Source organism: Capra hircus, chromosome 26, assembly GCF_001704415.2.
Source record: "Capra hircus breed San Clemente chromosome 26, ASM170441v1, whole genome shotgun sequence".
Taxonomy (NCBI): domain Eukaryota; kingdom Metazoa; phylum Chordata; class Mammalia; order Artiodactyla; family Bovidae; genus Capra; species Capra hircus.
In genome coordinates this window covers 46193635-46211134 of record NC_030833.1, presented here as the reverse complement: position 1 = coordinate 46211134, position 17500 = coordinate 46193635, and the positions used below count along the sequence as shown (strand labels likewise).

The 17500-nt window shown below is 34.6% G+C and overlaps 1 protein-coding gene across 10 annotated transcripts in view; it reads left to right on the top strand.

Annotated features, from left to right (window-relative positions):
* PCDH15 (protocadherin related 15) overlaps nt 1-17500 on the top strand; it is a 910832-nt gene that overhangs the window by 521843 nt on the left and 371489 nt on the right. For 9 of the 10 annotated variants that reach the window (XM_018041648.1, XM_018041647.1, XM_018041649.1 and 6 more), the window contains 2 exons: nt 5330-5464; nt 6922-7071. In XM_018041648.1, the coding sequence (XP_017897137.1) occupies nt 5330-5464; nt 6922-7071 (285 nt within the window). Of the gene's footprint in view, nt 1-1342; nt 1364-5329; nt 5465-6921; nt 7072-17500 lie in introns of all 10 variants that reach the window. The other variant, XM_005698156.2, reaches the window with a different exon arrangement.

The window sequence follows — 17500 nt, the reverse complement described above, 5'->3', positions numbered from 1 at the left end:
GGCCTTTTTAGTTTGTAGGCAAGAATTTTACTACATGATAAATTCTAGCAGTTTTTGAATGTCAATATTAGTGAATTTAATCAGCATAGGGATAAAGGATTTAAGAATAAAAACAAAGACACATCACCTCATACAGGTATTACCAAAAAGAAAGGAGATAAAGCATCAGGCATGAAGAGAAGTGGTCACTGCAGGAGTTGGTTTTCTTGAGCACAGCTATGCCACAGGGCAGATGCCAAGAAGGAAACAGACTTAGGTCTGTTTGTCCAAAAATTAAGTTGTTTTATCTGTTCAATTCAGTAGAAAATAAGACAAAATTTTAGGAACTAGTAGCAGAGATTTGTGATTTGTAGTGTTATTAGCATGTAGATGTTGAGTCAGAAGGAATCTTGCTGCTGCTGCTAAGTCGCTTCAGTCCTGTCCGACTCTGTGCGACCCCATAGACGGCAGCTCACCAGGCTCCCCTGTCCCTGGGATTCTCCAGGCAAGAATACTGAAGTGGGTTGCCATTTCCTTCTCCAATGCAAGAACATGAAATGTGAAAGTGAAGTCGCTCAGTCGTGTCCGACTCTTAGCGACCCCATGGACTGTGGCCCACCAGTCTCCATCCATGGGATTTTCCAGGCAAGAGTACTGGAGTGGGGTGCCATTGCCTTCTCCGAAGGAATTTCAAGTCACATGAAAAGTGTAAAACATGTAGACAACAATATTTGTGCTAATGTTCCTTCCTATAGATATATAGATATCAACATATACATATATGTATGAAATCTGTGTATGTATGTAATATACATATGAGTTACATTTATGAGTTTTTAACCATTCTTACCTCATAGTTTTATAAGAGTCCAGAATATACATAAAGCAAGTACTGCACAAGAGGCATGTCTGGAACCACCAGGTTTTCTTTGACAGAACCACTAAAATTGCTTATTGAATTCTAGGTATTAAAAAAAAGAATAATAATCAATAGAGGTTATGCTTTAGCTTTCAGAAAAGCAGTGATCCATTTATAATTCCAAATCAATTTTCATCCCTATATAGTGCTACTGTTTCAAAATAAAGGTATCCTTGAAATTTAATGCATTATACTTTCAATGGTATAATGTACATATATAGTTTATAAATATTGCTATACTATCATACATATGTTATAATGTATCAAAACATTAGGGAAAAATACACCTTCAAAAAAGTTTTTAGTTTAAATGAACTGGAAAATGGTTTTTGTTTGTTTGTTTGGAGGTTTGTTGGCTTTTTACTAGTTATACTTGTTTGTCATATATATATCTGTGGTCATTTACATTTACAGTTTTTCATTTAATGTTTAATTTGCATATAGGTTCTGCCGGGTGGTGTTCCTGTAGGTACTAGTTGTTAATTTTGTGGGGTTTTTTTTGTTGTTGTTAATTGCCGTGATTCACTTCCTTGTTCTTTTTTGTTCTACTAAAATAAAACTAAAGAATTACTTATCATTTATTAAAATTATTAAGATATATATGCAATCTAAACTTATTTACATATTATTGGTAATAGTAGTATGAAATTGTGTAGAATTCAAACTGTATGTAAACTCAAAGATTATGTAATTTTTTTTAATTCATGAACCATTAATAATTCCTCATATTCTTTCAAAGATCCTAATGTGAGGGTTGAACCCTTTAAACAAGGTACTTCTGAAAACTACTGTCAACCTATTCAAGTTGACAGATGAGATTAATTTTTTTGTCATTTTCTTGCTATGCTTTATAATTATTATGTATGCACATAAGTATGCAGTTATATATATGTATATATATTTATATATATATGTAAATATATATCTCTGTGTTGTGTGTGCATATATATGAGGATGCATATTATCTTGTGTGTGCATGAATTTGTTATATCATATTTTGAGTCTCATTGGAAACCGAAAATTGGTTTTAAATCCAATAGGCTCTCATATTTGAATATATTTCTCCTTGTGGTAGGATTTTTAAATTTTACATTTATGTGTTAGTTTACCTTTGTGTTTGTGTATGTGCTTACTTTTGCATTAATTCTATTTGTGCTGTGAATAAATATTGGAGTTTATTTTGTCCTCCCAGAAAATAATACACAAATCAACAAACTAATATATTGTGCTTTTGGTATCTACGGAATGTATACTTTAGAGTAAAATAATATTACTGTTCACTGGGAAAAAGTTGTTGTAATAACCAGCCTTATGTGACTATTATGATCTAGAAAACTAATATTTACTTTAAATAAATTAATCAAGATAAGGACTACATAAAACCTACACTGTCCCTATCGGAATAATAAACCAGAGTATTCTCTTCCATTTACATTCATTGTATACCACACCTGAAACTAGGGTTATCATTACAAATGAATCTAAGGTGTTAAACTTTGAGAGACAACTGGATGATTGTCAGCTAAGGGCTCATTTACCCATAGCATCTATGCATGCTTCATACATATTTAGATTTTAAAAGGTTACTATTTTGAATATTAATTAGCTTCAAAAGTTACATTTCAAACAAAAATTCACTGTGCAAGGCAGATTGGAATAAGCTGTAACATGCCATGTACAATGTTAACATTATGCATTATGTTATATGCATATTTTTACATAAAACTGTAGTTCTGGGAAATGATATTTTAGTATTCTAGCTAGTTATTATAAAAGCACTTGAAATAGAGACAATTAAATTATCAAAAATTCTTTAGTCTTTCTTGTTATCAAATATGAGAGAGCCTGTTTATGAAGTCCTGGTGTGTATGGTATCTTCAAATGGGAAGCACTTGATGATGAAAATCTTGTTGCTTTCACAAATACACGAAATACTGTGGTTTGTGACACAATCATACCACAGTCACACATACATGCACTAGTTTGCAACCCAGCACTCATTACAGCATTGCATGATCACAGCACCTGACGTAAAAATTGCTTAAAATGTGGTGAGTATGTGAATGAATGTATCTAACAAATTTACTAACAGAGGTCACAGTTGAAAGGAAGAGACAGTGAGAGAGGGTTAGTTATAAAGGGAATGGAGAATGACTGGCGGGTTTGAATGAACAAAAAGAAGTAAACATTTGGCGAGCAAATCATGTTGCAAACCTTGCCCTACTTAGATTATTCATAGTGTAAATATATGAGTTAAAGAAGCTATATTTGTAGGCGTCATTGTTGGTACAGTCAGAGAACAGAAAAAAACTGTGCGAATTTAAAAGTCTAGTGATTTTACCTTGAGAGGTAAACACTAAAAAAGAGCAGTTATTTGTATTTATTGAGTTTTCCTTTCACTGAAAATGCATGCTAACTAACATTTGTGATCATTTAAAAATAATTGAATTTATTACAATTGGCTCTAAAATATAATAAGAATCCCCAAAATGTGGTTTAAAGTATGTTTAATATGCATTTTACAAATTACCTTTTAAAATAATTTTTTTTAATTTTTATTTTTACTTTATTTTACTTTACAATACTGTATTGGTTTGCCATACATTGACATGAATCCACCATGGGTGTACATGCGATCCCAAACATGAACCCCCCTCCCACCTCCCTCCCCACAACATCCCTCTGGTTCATCCCCATGCACCAGCCCCAAGCATGCTGTATCCTGCATCGGACATAGACTGGTGATTCAATTCTTACATGATAGTATACATGTTTCAATGCCATTCTCCCAAATCATCCCACCCTCTCCCTCTCCATAGGCAAAACACTCTCCGACATAAATCACAGCAGGATCCTCTATGATCCACCTCCCAGAACTCTGGAAATAAAATAATTTTAAATAACATATTTGATTTAACCAAATACTCCAGCCATGCTTCCTATCCATGCTGAGCTGCTGAGATTATGACACTGAAATGAAAACAACTGAAGTGTCCCCTAGAATATAATGTCAGTGCAATGCCTCTTTTTCCAACTGGTAACAACTTTGATTATTTTATAATAAATGGATTAATGGAAAATTATTTTCTATAGCATTGTTTTAATATTCCAAGATAAATATAGCACACTGACCTCATGTCAAAATTGTGGACAAGAAAGCTGCCATGATATGGCTAAGTAATATCTCCTAATGAGGTACTATAAACACATAACATGTCAGGTTCAAATGAAACTATTCACTCCAAGGTTACTTGAAATATACACATATTGAAACTTTAGGTAGATATAAAGTGTCTGTGGGTCAAGTTATGCACACCTTTTAATATAGCAGCATGCATTTCAACTTTCTCACTTCTACATAGAGATTTTTTAATGGGAGTTTCTAATTTTTTTTAATCAAGAATGTTTAACAATTGCGGACTGTCTACTCTGCCCTCAGCCTTTGATGTTATCTGATAGAAAAGTAACCTGTGATTTTAAACCACCGTTAACCCCATAATATTTTTAAAGCTGCCATAATTTGTGAAACACATTACCTCCTTGCTTGTTCTTATTTTTATAGCCTTCCTGATAGTCCACGTTCTCTCAATAACCCCCTTTTGTTCACTGCACCTTCCTTTCTTTTCCACTGTGCGGATACCAATCCAAGCCTTCCCATTTTATGTCTTTGTTCTTCCTCTGAATTGCAGATATTAATACGTTATCTTTCAGAGATGGCAGTAAGATTGAGAAGGATTTCCAATGCCTAGTTAATTACCTGTTTTGAACTTTTGCAATCACTTTCATTTTATGTATATAGCATTTTTTACTAAACCTTTTTATCAGACATGTGTCAATTCAAATACTTGAATTTAATCATCAGAAATATTTTAATCAAAATAAATATTATGTTTCCCTCTGGAGAATATTTACATTAAAATAAGAAAGAACAAGCATAATATTTATAATGAAATATACATAACCAATTTTATTTCTAATTTACATTAAACATGAGAACAGAACAATAATATGCATGTGTGCAGTTTATTTCTACAAATGAAGTAATTGTAAAATTCTACAGCTAAAATTCTGGGCTTCAGCTTCCTTTTCTTGCGTTTATTTCTTATTTCTCAAGTCCAATGAAGTTCTGGAAAACATTGATATTAAATAATCAGTAAGAATGTATTCAATTAGAGTGTTTTATGTCTTATTATTTTTGCTTTCATTCACATTAATTATGCCAGTACTTATTTAAGTATTTTCCACAAAGGAGTAATTATCTTTGGGTAGTTTTACTCAACTCAACAATTTCTAGTTGAAGCTCTCTTTTCTTTAGAAAATTCTTAATGCAGTTATACTTGTAATAAATTTGAAAAATGAATTTCCAGGTAATGAACTAACAACTATGTTGATCATCAACATTTTAAATAATGTCTTTTTTTTCTGTTTAAGACGAAAGACCCAGAGCTTCACCTTTTTTTGAATGATTACACTTCAGTCTTCACTGTCACACAGACTGGAATCACTCGCTACCTCACCTTACTTCAACCGGTGGACAGGGAAGAGCAGCAGACTTACACCTTCTCGGTAAAGAGATTTCATATATATGTATATATAAATATATATATAGAGAGAGAGATACATATATATATATACACATAAATGTATATGTATGCAAGAGAAAGAGATGCTTGTTTAAAACTGAAAAGGCCAATAATCGGAAAAGAAAAATGCAGTGTTTTCAATTAATAATAGAGAATATGAATAATAAAATTTTCCTCAATAGTATTTCTTTTTTCTCAGTTTATATAGCTTTATCACTATCCCTTCCAATGGAAGAAAGATAAATTTTGAGATTAAAAAAAAATGGGAGTCTCACTCTTTACCATCCACTCACGATTGACTTAAATTGAGGTATTATAAAGTAGAATCAACAAAGTAAAAATTATTTTCTAACATTTGTTTACATATTTATTGTTATTGCATTTTTAGGTTTGTCTTAGAGTTAGGCCAGTGGTTCTCACTAGAGATGATCCCTGCTCCCACCACCCTACCCAGAACCATTTTGCAATTTCTGGAGACATTTTTGGTTACTCTTTCGAAAAGGTGCTACTGGCATCTGGGGTAGACACTGACAATACTGAGAGGCATAATACACAGGACAGCCCCCCACCAGAAGAATTCTTAGGTTAGATTAACCTAGAGGAGAAAGAGAAAGAAACAGACAGAGAAAGATTGACAGCTGAATAGAGGTTAAAAGGGAGTTCTATTTATCATCCAAATTTCTGAGCTAGATTTTATTCAAATATAGGAAAAAATGAGTGATAGAAAAATATAGGAAATGAAATTTATGTAAGAATTTTGTTTATTTGTTTTTTCTGGAGAAACTTAAACAGCAGACTCAGAGCTTCCAGAAGACCTAAAATCTACAGTTAAAACTTAGATACAGAGTAGTTTTAAGAAGTCATTCAGGACCACAATGGTATTATTAGAGCACTGACTTTTTGTGAGACTTTCTTTAAAAGTTAACAATATAGTTAAAATATCACTCTTAATGAATGCCAATGGGTCCTTTAAAATTTGTGATTTTTGTGAATTATTAGACAATAATATTACTAGTTTAGGGCACCTACTTTCTTGATTATATAAGCATGTTGCTGTAAAAGCAACTATTGCATTGTATACAAAATATGTAAGAGCATTTCCCTATTCACTTTTTAGGGTTAAATAGTTAATTCCTAAGAATTAGCAATGTTGGCCCATTTCAAGCCTCTAGAACATTTTATATATCAGGTTATTGAAAGTCTGATTGGAATTTAATATATAAAAATCAAGCAGAATCCTCCATAGTTGCTTCCTAGCACATTAAAGCACTTTGATTTTATGTACTATTATAGTTTCATTACTTCCTTTTATCAGCAAACATTTTAGCATCCTTTTGAAACTGTAAAAAATATGAGAAACTTTTCAAATTGTAGGAGTGAATTCTGTACTGCTTATGTTTGCATGACTTCTGTGTTAAATTTATATTTCTACCCCCAAAGATAACAGCATTTGATGGTGTTCAAGAGAGTGAGCCAGTTATTGTCACTATTCGGGTGATGGATGCAAATGACAACACTCCAACCTTCCCTGAAATATCCTATGATGTCTATGTTTATACAGATATGAATCCTGGGGACAGTGTCATACAGGTAATTACCCATATAATATGAGGATATATTTGAAACAATTATTTCCTTAGGTATTTTACAATGCATTGGTTAAAAAATTGCTTAAGAAATAAAAGTGAATTTCAGGGTTATCCTATGGCATAATTTAGCTTAAAAAGATTTACATTTATGTTTGCTTTTTCAATGAAAGTGCACCTGTATGCACTTTCAAGTAGAATTAATTAGATACATAAATAGCAATTTGACCTATTTATAGATTGATTTTTAAATTTTAACATTCTATGTTGAACATAATAAAGTGAATACAGTAATATACTGGAGTTTCAAGCATTAAACATGTAGTATAAAACTTCAAATTATTTTAAACTACTGTAAAAATGGGTTAAATCTTTGTGACCCCATGGACTGCAGCCTGCCAAGCTCCTCTGTCCATGGGGATTGTCCAGGCAAGACCACTGGAGTGGGTTGCCATGCCCTCATCCAGGGGATCTTCCCAGCCCAGGGATTGAATCCATGTCGCCCGCATTGCAGGCGGATTCTTTACCATTTGAGCCACCAGGGAAGTCCATGAATACAGCAGAGGGTAGCCTATCCCTTCTCCAGGGGATCTTTCCAACACAAGAATCCAACTGAGGTCTACCAGCTGAGCTACCAGGGAAGCCCAGATTTCCGTTAGTGGTAAATACAAATAACTATATTATTGGACAGTACTCTTAGACATTGATTACTTGGACCTAAAATGGAATAACTACAACAGGAAATATTAAGATTCTATAATAAATGGTATCCTGAAAACACAGAAATCTGGCAATATCTTTATCCTTGATTTGTTTCATTTTTATCGTTAGCTGTACCCATTAGCTGTACTTATTACATTTTAGTGAATTGCAGGTTATCTCAAATTTGTTTTTAAATATTCTGTGTATAAATTATAAAGAAGTAGTAATATTCTTCCTTGAGATTTTTAGAACTCTGGAGAATAGTTAATTCTAGTACTTTCCAAAGTGACTGTGTGTGTGTGTTAGTTGCTCAGTCATATCCGACTCTTTGAGACTCCATGGACTGTAGCCCACCAGGCTCCTTTGTCCATGGGATTCTCCAGGCAAGAATACTGGAGTGTGTTGCCATTTCACATCAGAATCATCTAGGTGAGAAATACAGATGAGCAAGATTCACTCTAGCTTTCATGGATCTGAAGCTCCATATGTAATACTTAGGTAATCAATTAAAAAAAAAAAAGAAAACCCAATAGATTTCAGTTGCCCAGTAATGTAAAGACTACTAATCTTTACTTTCCTCTACACCTGAGACTCAGATTTAATAATTTGAAATTGCTCTCAAGCCAGCAAGGTCATGATTCTATATATTTTTTAGAGTATTATAGTGGCTCTAAATTATTACTAAAATCTATATACAATATGTTATATAACAATATGATACATAATATATTTATATATAATATAATCTATTACATAATAGTATAGTATATAAAGAATACTAACAAATGAATTTATGTATCTATATATTTTAGTATTATATATTTCAGAGGAGTAAAAAAAAAGCAGTCCAAATGCCTTAACAATGTTCCTAAGTCTTCATGGTCTGAATGCTTTCCTTCAAGCTTCATCCTTGGCCTTCTATTCATATATGTATGTTTCAGTCCTACTCAACCACCACTTCCAGTTACCTGAATGTGTCTTGCTCATTCCCATTTTGTCCAATTTTCCCCTTTACCTTGATCTCCTTCCCTTCTATTTATAGCTTGATTACTTTCTTTGTTCTTTAGACTTTTTTGCTTTCTGAAGAAGCATTCCTTAGTAGTTTTCTGTGCCTGCAATAAACATTTATTGATGAAAAAAGAATTCCTAGTAATTCTTTTTTCATCAATAAATGTTTATTGCAGGCACTCTTTTAATCATTGGGACATAGTGGTGAGCAAGAACAAGACCCTTTTACAGTGAAATGAGATAGAAAACATACAAATAATAAGTATACAAAAATGTTGATTTCAGAAATTGATCAATTTAATGGAAGGAATTAAACAGGATAATGTAATAAAGAAGATGAAGTGAGGCAAGACACACATAGCTTAAATTTTGACTTCAAAGAAAACCCCAATAATGTAATACCAAAATAATACTGCCTCTCATATGCTAAATTCTCGTGGAAAACACTATATGGTCACTACCTGATAACATTTCTTTTTTTTAATCCCTTGCTAACTAGCAAAACTGAGATTTAAATTCGGCATTTGGGGGCAACATACTTCAAGATGAACTGAATGACTCTTGATTACCTTAAGCTAATCATGTTAATTCCATTCCCTTTGACTGTTGGTTTAGGAATAATAATCGTATAACATAATTGTTAGTCATTAGACTTGAAGGAATATCTATTAATAGGTTCTGGAAAAGTTTTTCTCTGTTTTTGCAAAGGGATAAAAGGAAGAGACATTCTTCTTGTCTTTGAGCTGTTCTGTGTGCAGATATAACGCATGGAGCTGCTACAGCCCTCTTGTCACTTTGAAGGGACTAGATTTAAAGCCACAGCCAATATATTAGTTGAAAGAAGGAAGGAACCTGGGCTTTTAATGGTTTTGATGAGTTCTGAACTAAACAACCTTAACAGGAGCTATCTCAATATTTCTCATGTGGTGAGATATTTAGTGAAGCCATTTTGAGTTTATTATTTTTTCTCAGCCCAAAGCACCCTAATTGACTTTTTCTCCATTAATAGTTCCCGTTCTTGCAGCCCACCAGAAACATAACCAGTTTGCAGCCGACATACTATGATTACAACAGCGTGTCTTCATTAGTGTGAAATGTCTGGGAAGAAATAGTTAACTGTATGTCTCCTGGCTTTCGTACACTATTTTCTATTAACCAAGAACACGTCTTATCTGATCTTTTATAAGGCTAACTCACTCTCGTCATACAGGACCCAGCTCAAAATATCACCTCCTCAGAGAAAGCTTTCCTAATAGCTTAGTGTCGATAGCCTTCCAATATATACTATACACATACACCCCACATCACAGTTCTTATTCTATAACTTGCTTTCTCTAATTACTTTTAGAGCCACTATGGCCACCTAAAATTATCTTTTCTTCTTGTCCCCACTCCACACTAAAAACCCTATTAGTGACCATCTGTCTTGTTTGCCACTCTGACACCAGCACATACCTAGCCTTGCAGTAAATATTTATTCAAAGGATAAATTATTATCTATTTTACATGAACTAAAGTGAAAGTGAAAGTCTCTCAGTCGTGTCCGACTCTTTGCAACCCCATGAACTATACAGTCCATGGAATTCTCTAGGCTAGAATACCTGGAGTGGGTAGCCTTTCTCTTCTCCAGGGGATCTTCCCAACCCAGGGATCAAATCCAGGTCTCCCTCATTGCAGGCAGATTCTTTACCATGAACTAATTGTTAACATAATTTAGAAATAATGCAATGCCATCTCTGCTGTGTTTATTGGGTTAAGATATGCTTTCTTCAGTGATACAGAAAAGGGTAACAGTATACACTGAGCACTGAAAATGCATGCTATGTGAATGTCTTCTTCTGCGTATACGGTAGTGGGGAAAAGGTTTCAAGTAGCCACAGTATATTTTATTTATATCTTGGAATGACACTTGTCATATTGATGAAATCTGTCTTTTTAACCCATTTTTCTTGAGGGCATAACTGAAATTTGTCTATTTCTATATCCACAAACTCTGTATCCATGTACTAGATGCCTAAACTAATGGATGCATAATAAATGTTTATTTGAGGATGAAAGAAAGGAAAATCTGTAAACAAGTAGATCTGAATGGATGGAGAAGAATGAGGATATTGGCCTTTATTTCTAGTCAGCTGATGGACCTAGAGATCTACATTTATCTTTACTGAGGCATTCTTTCATAGGGAGTAAAATTATGGTTTGTAGAGATAAAGGAATGACAATTACTGTCATGTTCTTATTTAATTAGATCTGATTCTCATCTCTATAATAACATAATTGGAAATAAAAGTAAGTTTATATAGAAAAACAGCCCGCAGGGAACTGGAAAGTGTAACTAAGAAAACGATAGCAATTATGTGATAGAACCGTATCTCAAAATTGTTTGCCCTGGGGGATCAAAAGCTTACTTCTGGCATTTGCAGACTACAAAAGTTAATTTCCCTTATGTATCTCTTTGAAAAACACATTTGCCCTGCCTTTAAAATTCATATTTTATATATTTCCCTTTGAAAATCTATTTGAACATAGACTGTTATTTATATTTACATGCTTTTAATTTTTAATTTGTTTAAATGCCAAAAAATGAAGCTTTTTAATTAGTATTTTTAATGTTATTCCTGGCATGCATATTAGAGCTGCTTTGTTTTATTAAATAAGATCTTTCTGGGTGACTCTACTGTGTATTGCCATATTATTTAAATAAAAATATCTCAAGGTGTAGTAAAAAGAGTGGTGTGGCTATAATACATCCTCCAAGGGTCTAGAAATAAAATAGATTTCCCATTGAGAGAAAAGTTTTAAAGCAGAGTAAAATAATTCAGAACTGTGATTTGGAACCACCTTTTAAGGGTCATTTTTTTTTTTTTTTTTTTTTTTTTTTTACTCCATTCACCCTTCCATAACCCTCCCATTCCTAAGTAACTCAACAGAAGATTGATTAGTTTCCTCTTTGGTAATCCACCTGCAATGCAGGAGATCCCGGTTTGATTCCTGGGTCGGGAAGATTTGCTAAAAAAGGGATAGGCTACCCACTCTAGTATTCTTGGGCTTCTCTTGTGGCTCAACTGGTAAAGAATCTGCCTGCAATGTGGGAGACCTGGTTTGATCCCTGGGTTGGAAAGATCCCTTGGAGAAGGGAAAGGCTACCCACTCCAGTATTCTGGCCTAGATAATTCCATGGACTATATAGTCCATGGGGTCGCAAAGAGTCAGACATGATTGAGCAACTTTCAGTTCACTTGGTTAGTAATCTGTTGTCCAAAAGAGGGAAAATATTGGAAATAAAAGACACAATGAGCAGTGTCCAGCAAAGATGGCCTTGGATAACAGATTTTAAGTATTATAATCAGATCATTTTCAGCGTAGACATGAGACTGTCTTGGCCTGATATAAATACGTAATTATTTGAGTCCACTGTCTTCTTATAAGGTAGCTATCCTTGTCTACATGCATGGATCAGTCATAAAAATGTATTAACCATGTTCTTATTTCAAGTTCTCAATTATAAACTAGTTTTCTGACTTTATATCTATTATGCTTGATTACTGTAAAAAGGAACAGGGTGATTCTGACATGTATGGTTCATGAAATATGCTTACAGGAGCACTACCACAAAACAGCAGCTGCATCTTTCACAACCGGCAGTGTAATCAGATTATGAGCACATCTTATGTTTGGAGAGAAATTACCAGCATGAGGGAGTATGATTCTTTCTTTAGGTCAGGGAGTATATTTTATGTCGATAAAAAACAATTTTGTCAACCATCAATGAAATCTTCCAGGTTGATGCTAATGGATATCACACTCTCTTGTCTTAAAGTCTCATTTCACACACTGCTAGTTTTTTTGAAAAGCCAATTACTCTGTATTAGAGATACAGATGTGGATATATAAGATATAGATTTTAATTTCTGTAGTTAGCTATCCAGTCTGTATTTCAAAGATGTTATTCCTAGACTTTTACAGTTCTCTTCAATCAATGGTTTTTAATCCTATCTGAGTATTTATTAGAAGTTTACCTGAGAAACTTTTAAAAATACTGATGCCTGGACTACACCCTGAGATATTTTTATCTGAATGATATTACAACACATAGCAGAGTCACTCAGAGAGATCTCATCTAATAAACTAAAGCAGCTGTAATATGCAGGCAATCTGACAAAAACTGCCTCAGAACTTAACAATATTTTATACCCTCTGAAAAATGGAATCTAAATTTACTTAAATGGAATCCTGTATGTAGCTGAGTCCTTTGATTCTCAACCCACTTATTTTCTTTTTCTTCAGTTCTTACTTGCTTCTGTCATATTTCTTACTCTTCACTGCTTAAAAGCCCATCCTTTCCTCTCGCCTATACCGTGCTCAGCTAATTATTCCATTTCTTTCTATTCTATTTTACTACAATAATCTCTTCCTCTCTACTGATTTTTACCTTTGGGCTATAATCCTCCCATGCCCCAGTCTATAAACAGTTTTCCCAGATAAGACTTCATTCTACTATTTTTGTTGTTTCGGCACTTAGTTCTGTCTGACTCTTTGTGGCCCCTTGGACTGTAGACCGCCAGGCTCCTCTGTCCTTGGAATTCTCTAGGCAAGAACATAGGAGTGAGTTGCTGTTTTCTTCTCCAAGATTCTTTCTGATCCAGGGATCAAACTTGTATCTCCTACACTGACAGGCTAGTTCTTTACCACTGAGCCACCAGAGAAGCCTACTATAAAACTCTGAATTTCCAGCTCTAATGTGTTTAGACATTGGGATTAATTGATCAATTTAGATATTTATTATTTATTTATGAATAATTAATGCCCAGTTACAAATCTGATCTTCACTCACATCCTACTATCAAAATCACACAAAATCATAAATCTAATTCATCTATCTCTAATAATATGTATTTCTAATAGTATATAAATAAAATAGTATGTATTACTCAGTACTTAACTATGTAAAACTCTTTACTCCTTTATAGAAAATTTGATTCTCATCCTAGTTCTCTGGTAACTGAGGGATTTCCTTGCCAGCTTCATATTCAATCCTCACTCTTTCAGTATTAACATTTGCAAAAATCAATATACAGCTTTCCTCTCTTTTACCTATTCCCAAGTTTTCAGTCATTATTTCTATGAGAAGCCCAGGTACTCAAATTACCCAAATTCTTGGACAAAGCAAAGTAGACTTTTGACAGGCAGCAGAAATTTAACATATTCCAAGATAAACTGACAATATATTATCCTTCTTCCAATACAGAAACATGGACACACATACAGACTCAAATATACATGTTGCTATTATTCAGCCACTAAGTCATGTATGGGCTTCCCTGATAGCTCAGTTGGTAAAGAATCCACCTGCAAGGCAGGAAATCCCGGTTTGATTCCTAAGTCAGGAATATCTACTGGAGAAAGGATAGGCTACCCACTCCATAATTTTTTGGGTTTCCACTGGGGCTCAGGTGGCAAAGAATCCACCTGCAATGTGGGAGACCTGGGTTCAGTCCCAGGGATGGGACAATCCCCTGGAGAAGGGAAAGGTCACAGTAGTTTTCTGGCCTAGAGAATTCCATGGACTGTATATAGGTCCTGGGGTTGCAAAGAGTTGGACATGGCTGAGAGACTTTCACTTTTACTTTCGTTCAAGTCATGTACAGTTCTTTGCAACCTGATGAACTGCAGCATGCCGGGGTTTCTTGTCCATCACTATCTCCCTGAGTTTGCTCAAACTCATTTCCATTCAGTCAGTGATGCCATCCAACTATCTCATCCTCTGTCACTCCCTTCTCTTCCTGCCCTCAATCTTTTTCTAGTATCAAGGTCTCTTCCAATGAGTCAGTTCTTGGCATTGGTTGGCCAAAGTAGTGGAGCTTCAGCTTCAGCATCAGTCCTTCCAATGAATATTCAGGGTTGCTTTCCTTTAGGATTGATTGTTTTGCTCTCCCTGAATCCCAAGGGACTCTCAAGAATATTCTCCAGCACCACAGTTCAAAAGCATCAGTTCTTCTGGCCTCAACCTTCTTTATGGTCCAACTTTCACACCCATAGATGATTTGTGGAAAAGCCATAGCTTTGACTATATGGACTTGTCATTCAAATAATATGGATCTTTGTCAGCAAAGTAATGTCTCTGCGTTTTAATATGCTGTCCATAGTTTAATAGCTTTTCTTCCAAAGAGCAAGTGTCTTTTAGTTTCATGCCTGTATGCCTACAGTAAGAAATGTCAAATATACATAACCTGTCATCTTTGGAGGCAATTATACTTTGCAGAGCCCAATTAATCTTGGATTACACAGGCTTCAGATCAGCAACTGCAGTCACGTTTTCTTCTTCCTGTTTCACCGGCAGACATACAGATGATTCTCTGGTTTCTAAAACTGCTATTTCAAAATGTATACATCTGTCACCATTTCCTTTTCCATGCCTGTACATTGCCATAAATTAGGTTGCTACAGTAGACTCTGACTGACAACCCTATTTCTGCAGATTCCCCACAACACTGATACAATGATTATTCTAAAACACAGACATGAATCAGAACAGGTGCTTATTCTACCAAAGGAAGAGCCTAATCTCCACACATGCAGTCAAGAACAGCTGTGAAATACTTCAGGTTCTTTTGTTTCACCACATGCTTCATCTCTCCCTGTAACCAACTTTAATACTATATATAGAGGTTTTGTTTTGTTTAACTCCAGCATAGGATACCCTTCCCAGTCTATGCTTTTTGACATCTCTCTCAAGTTTTAAAATTTAATCCAAATTATACCCTTTCTATACTTTTGTACACATAATTCAAATGTTATTTTTTAGATAAAGTCTTTATTTTCATAGCAAGTCAAAATTCATTGTTCTTTCCATCATACTTCCACATGTCCAGTGTAGCTCCAATGCATTTTATTGTACCTTGCATTAAAGTTAGCTTTTACATCTCTTTCTATTCTACTGAACCATAAATTTCTTTTAGTGATCTGTAACCACCTGTGATTGGCACAAAGACTTCCACACTGAACAGGCTTACCAAATATTCATTGAATTTATCCCCTCAATTAATTTGCTCTCAATATTTAGAAAAAGTCTCATTCTAGAGATACACTCTGTTTGGCCTAAGAATTCTCTCCGCCACACACAAAGTGTTATCTCCCGTTACCCTTTCTCAACAGTCCTGTAAAGCTTTCACCCTTGCCAGTTGATCTGAGTCTAGGTTGTTGGGGAGAACATTGAAAGTTCATGTAGTTCTCAGGATTTTCTTTGGCGTTTGCATTTCTCGAGGCCTTCGCTATGCACATGTGCAGTGTCAGAGATGTGTGGAAAGCTTATCCAGCCTTTCTATTGGACTCTCATTTTCTGTTTATTTCTTCTGAATTTATGGCTTGTTCTCAGCTTACCAACTGGGATCACAACTTGCACTCACAGACTTGAGGCTGTTTCTCATTAAATTCTTACTATAATTGATTCTTTTATTAACTCTACATCAAATTAACTATGGCATCTCTTGAAGAACATTTGCTGCTTTTCATGGCCAGTCCCATCCTTATAAAACCCATATGCCCGCTATACCTGGGGTTAAGAGTGGTAAGGGGGATAAGGTGCCACTGAAATAACAAGGTCATTAGCTCCTGCTTTACCTACTTAAAGTCACAGCAATTCTTCTTAAATATTATTCCCAATTTGTCTGCTTTAGTGAAACTTTAGAGCCCTAAATGGTTTTTTTTACATTTTTGCTTAGATATTTACTTACCTTTTGGGGAAAACAAACTATCTGATTTACTTACATTGTTGGAACCAGAAATCCTGCCTCCTAGCTCCAACTATATGCCATTTTAATAAAGCAATTTCAATCAGATAGTAATGATGAGACCAGATAAATGAAATCCCTTGCGATTATGCAGTTTGAGTGACAAGTAGATTAAAGGGACTAGATCTGATAGACAGAGTTCCTAAAAATCTTTGGACAGAGGTTCCTAACACCGTACAGGAGGTGGTGATCAAAACCATCCCCAAGAAAAAGAAATGCAAAAAGGGAAAATGTTTGCCTGAGGAGGTCTTACAAATAGCTGAGAAAAGAAGAAAAGCAAAAGGCCAAGAAGAAAAGGAAAGATATATCCATCTGAATGCAGAGTTTCAAAGAATAGCAAGGAGAGATTAAAAAAAAAGTTTCCTAAGTGATCAATGCAAAGAAATAGAGGAAAACAATATAGGATGGGAAAGATCTCTTCAAGAAAATCAGAGATACCAAGGGAACATTTCATGCAAAGATAGATACAATAAAGGACAGAATTGGTATGGACCTGACAGAAGCAGAGGATACTAAGAAGAGGTGGCAAGAATACACAGAACTATACAAAAAAGATCTTAATGATCCAGATAATCATGATGAGTGATCACTCACCTAGAGCCAGATGTCCTGGAAGCTGAAGTTAAGTGGGCTGCATTCAATATGCTAGCAGATTTGCAAAACTCAGCAGTGGCCACAGAACTGGAAGAGATTCAGTTTTCCTTCCAATCCCAAAGAAAGGCAATATGAAAGAACTTTCAAACTACTGCACAATTACACACGTTTCACAAGCTAAAAAAGTAATGCTTAAAATTCTCCAAGCTAGGCTTCAACACATGTGAACCAAGAACTTCCAGATGTTCAAGCTGGATTTAGAAAAGGCAGAGGAACCAGAGATCAAATTGCCAACATCCACTGGATCCAAAAAAAAAAAAAAAAAAAAAAAGCTAGAGA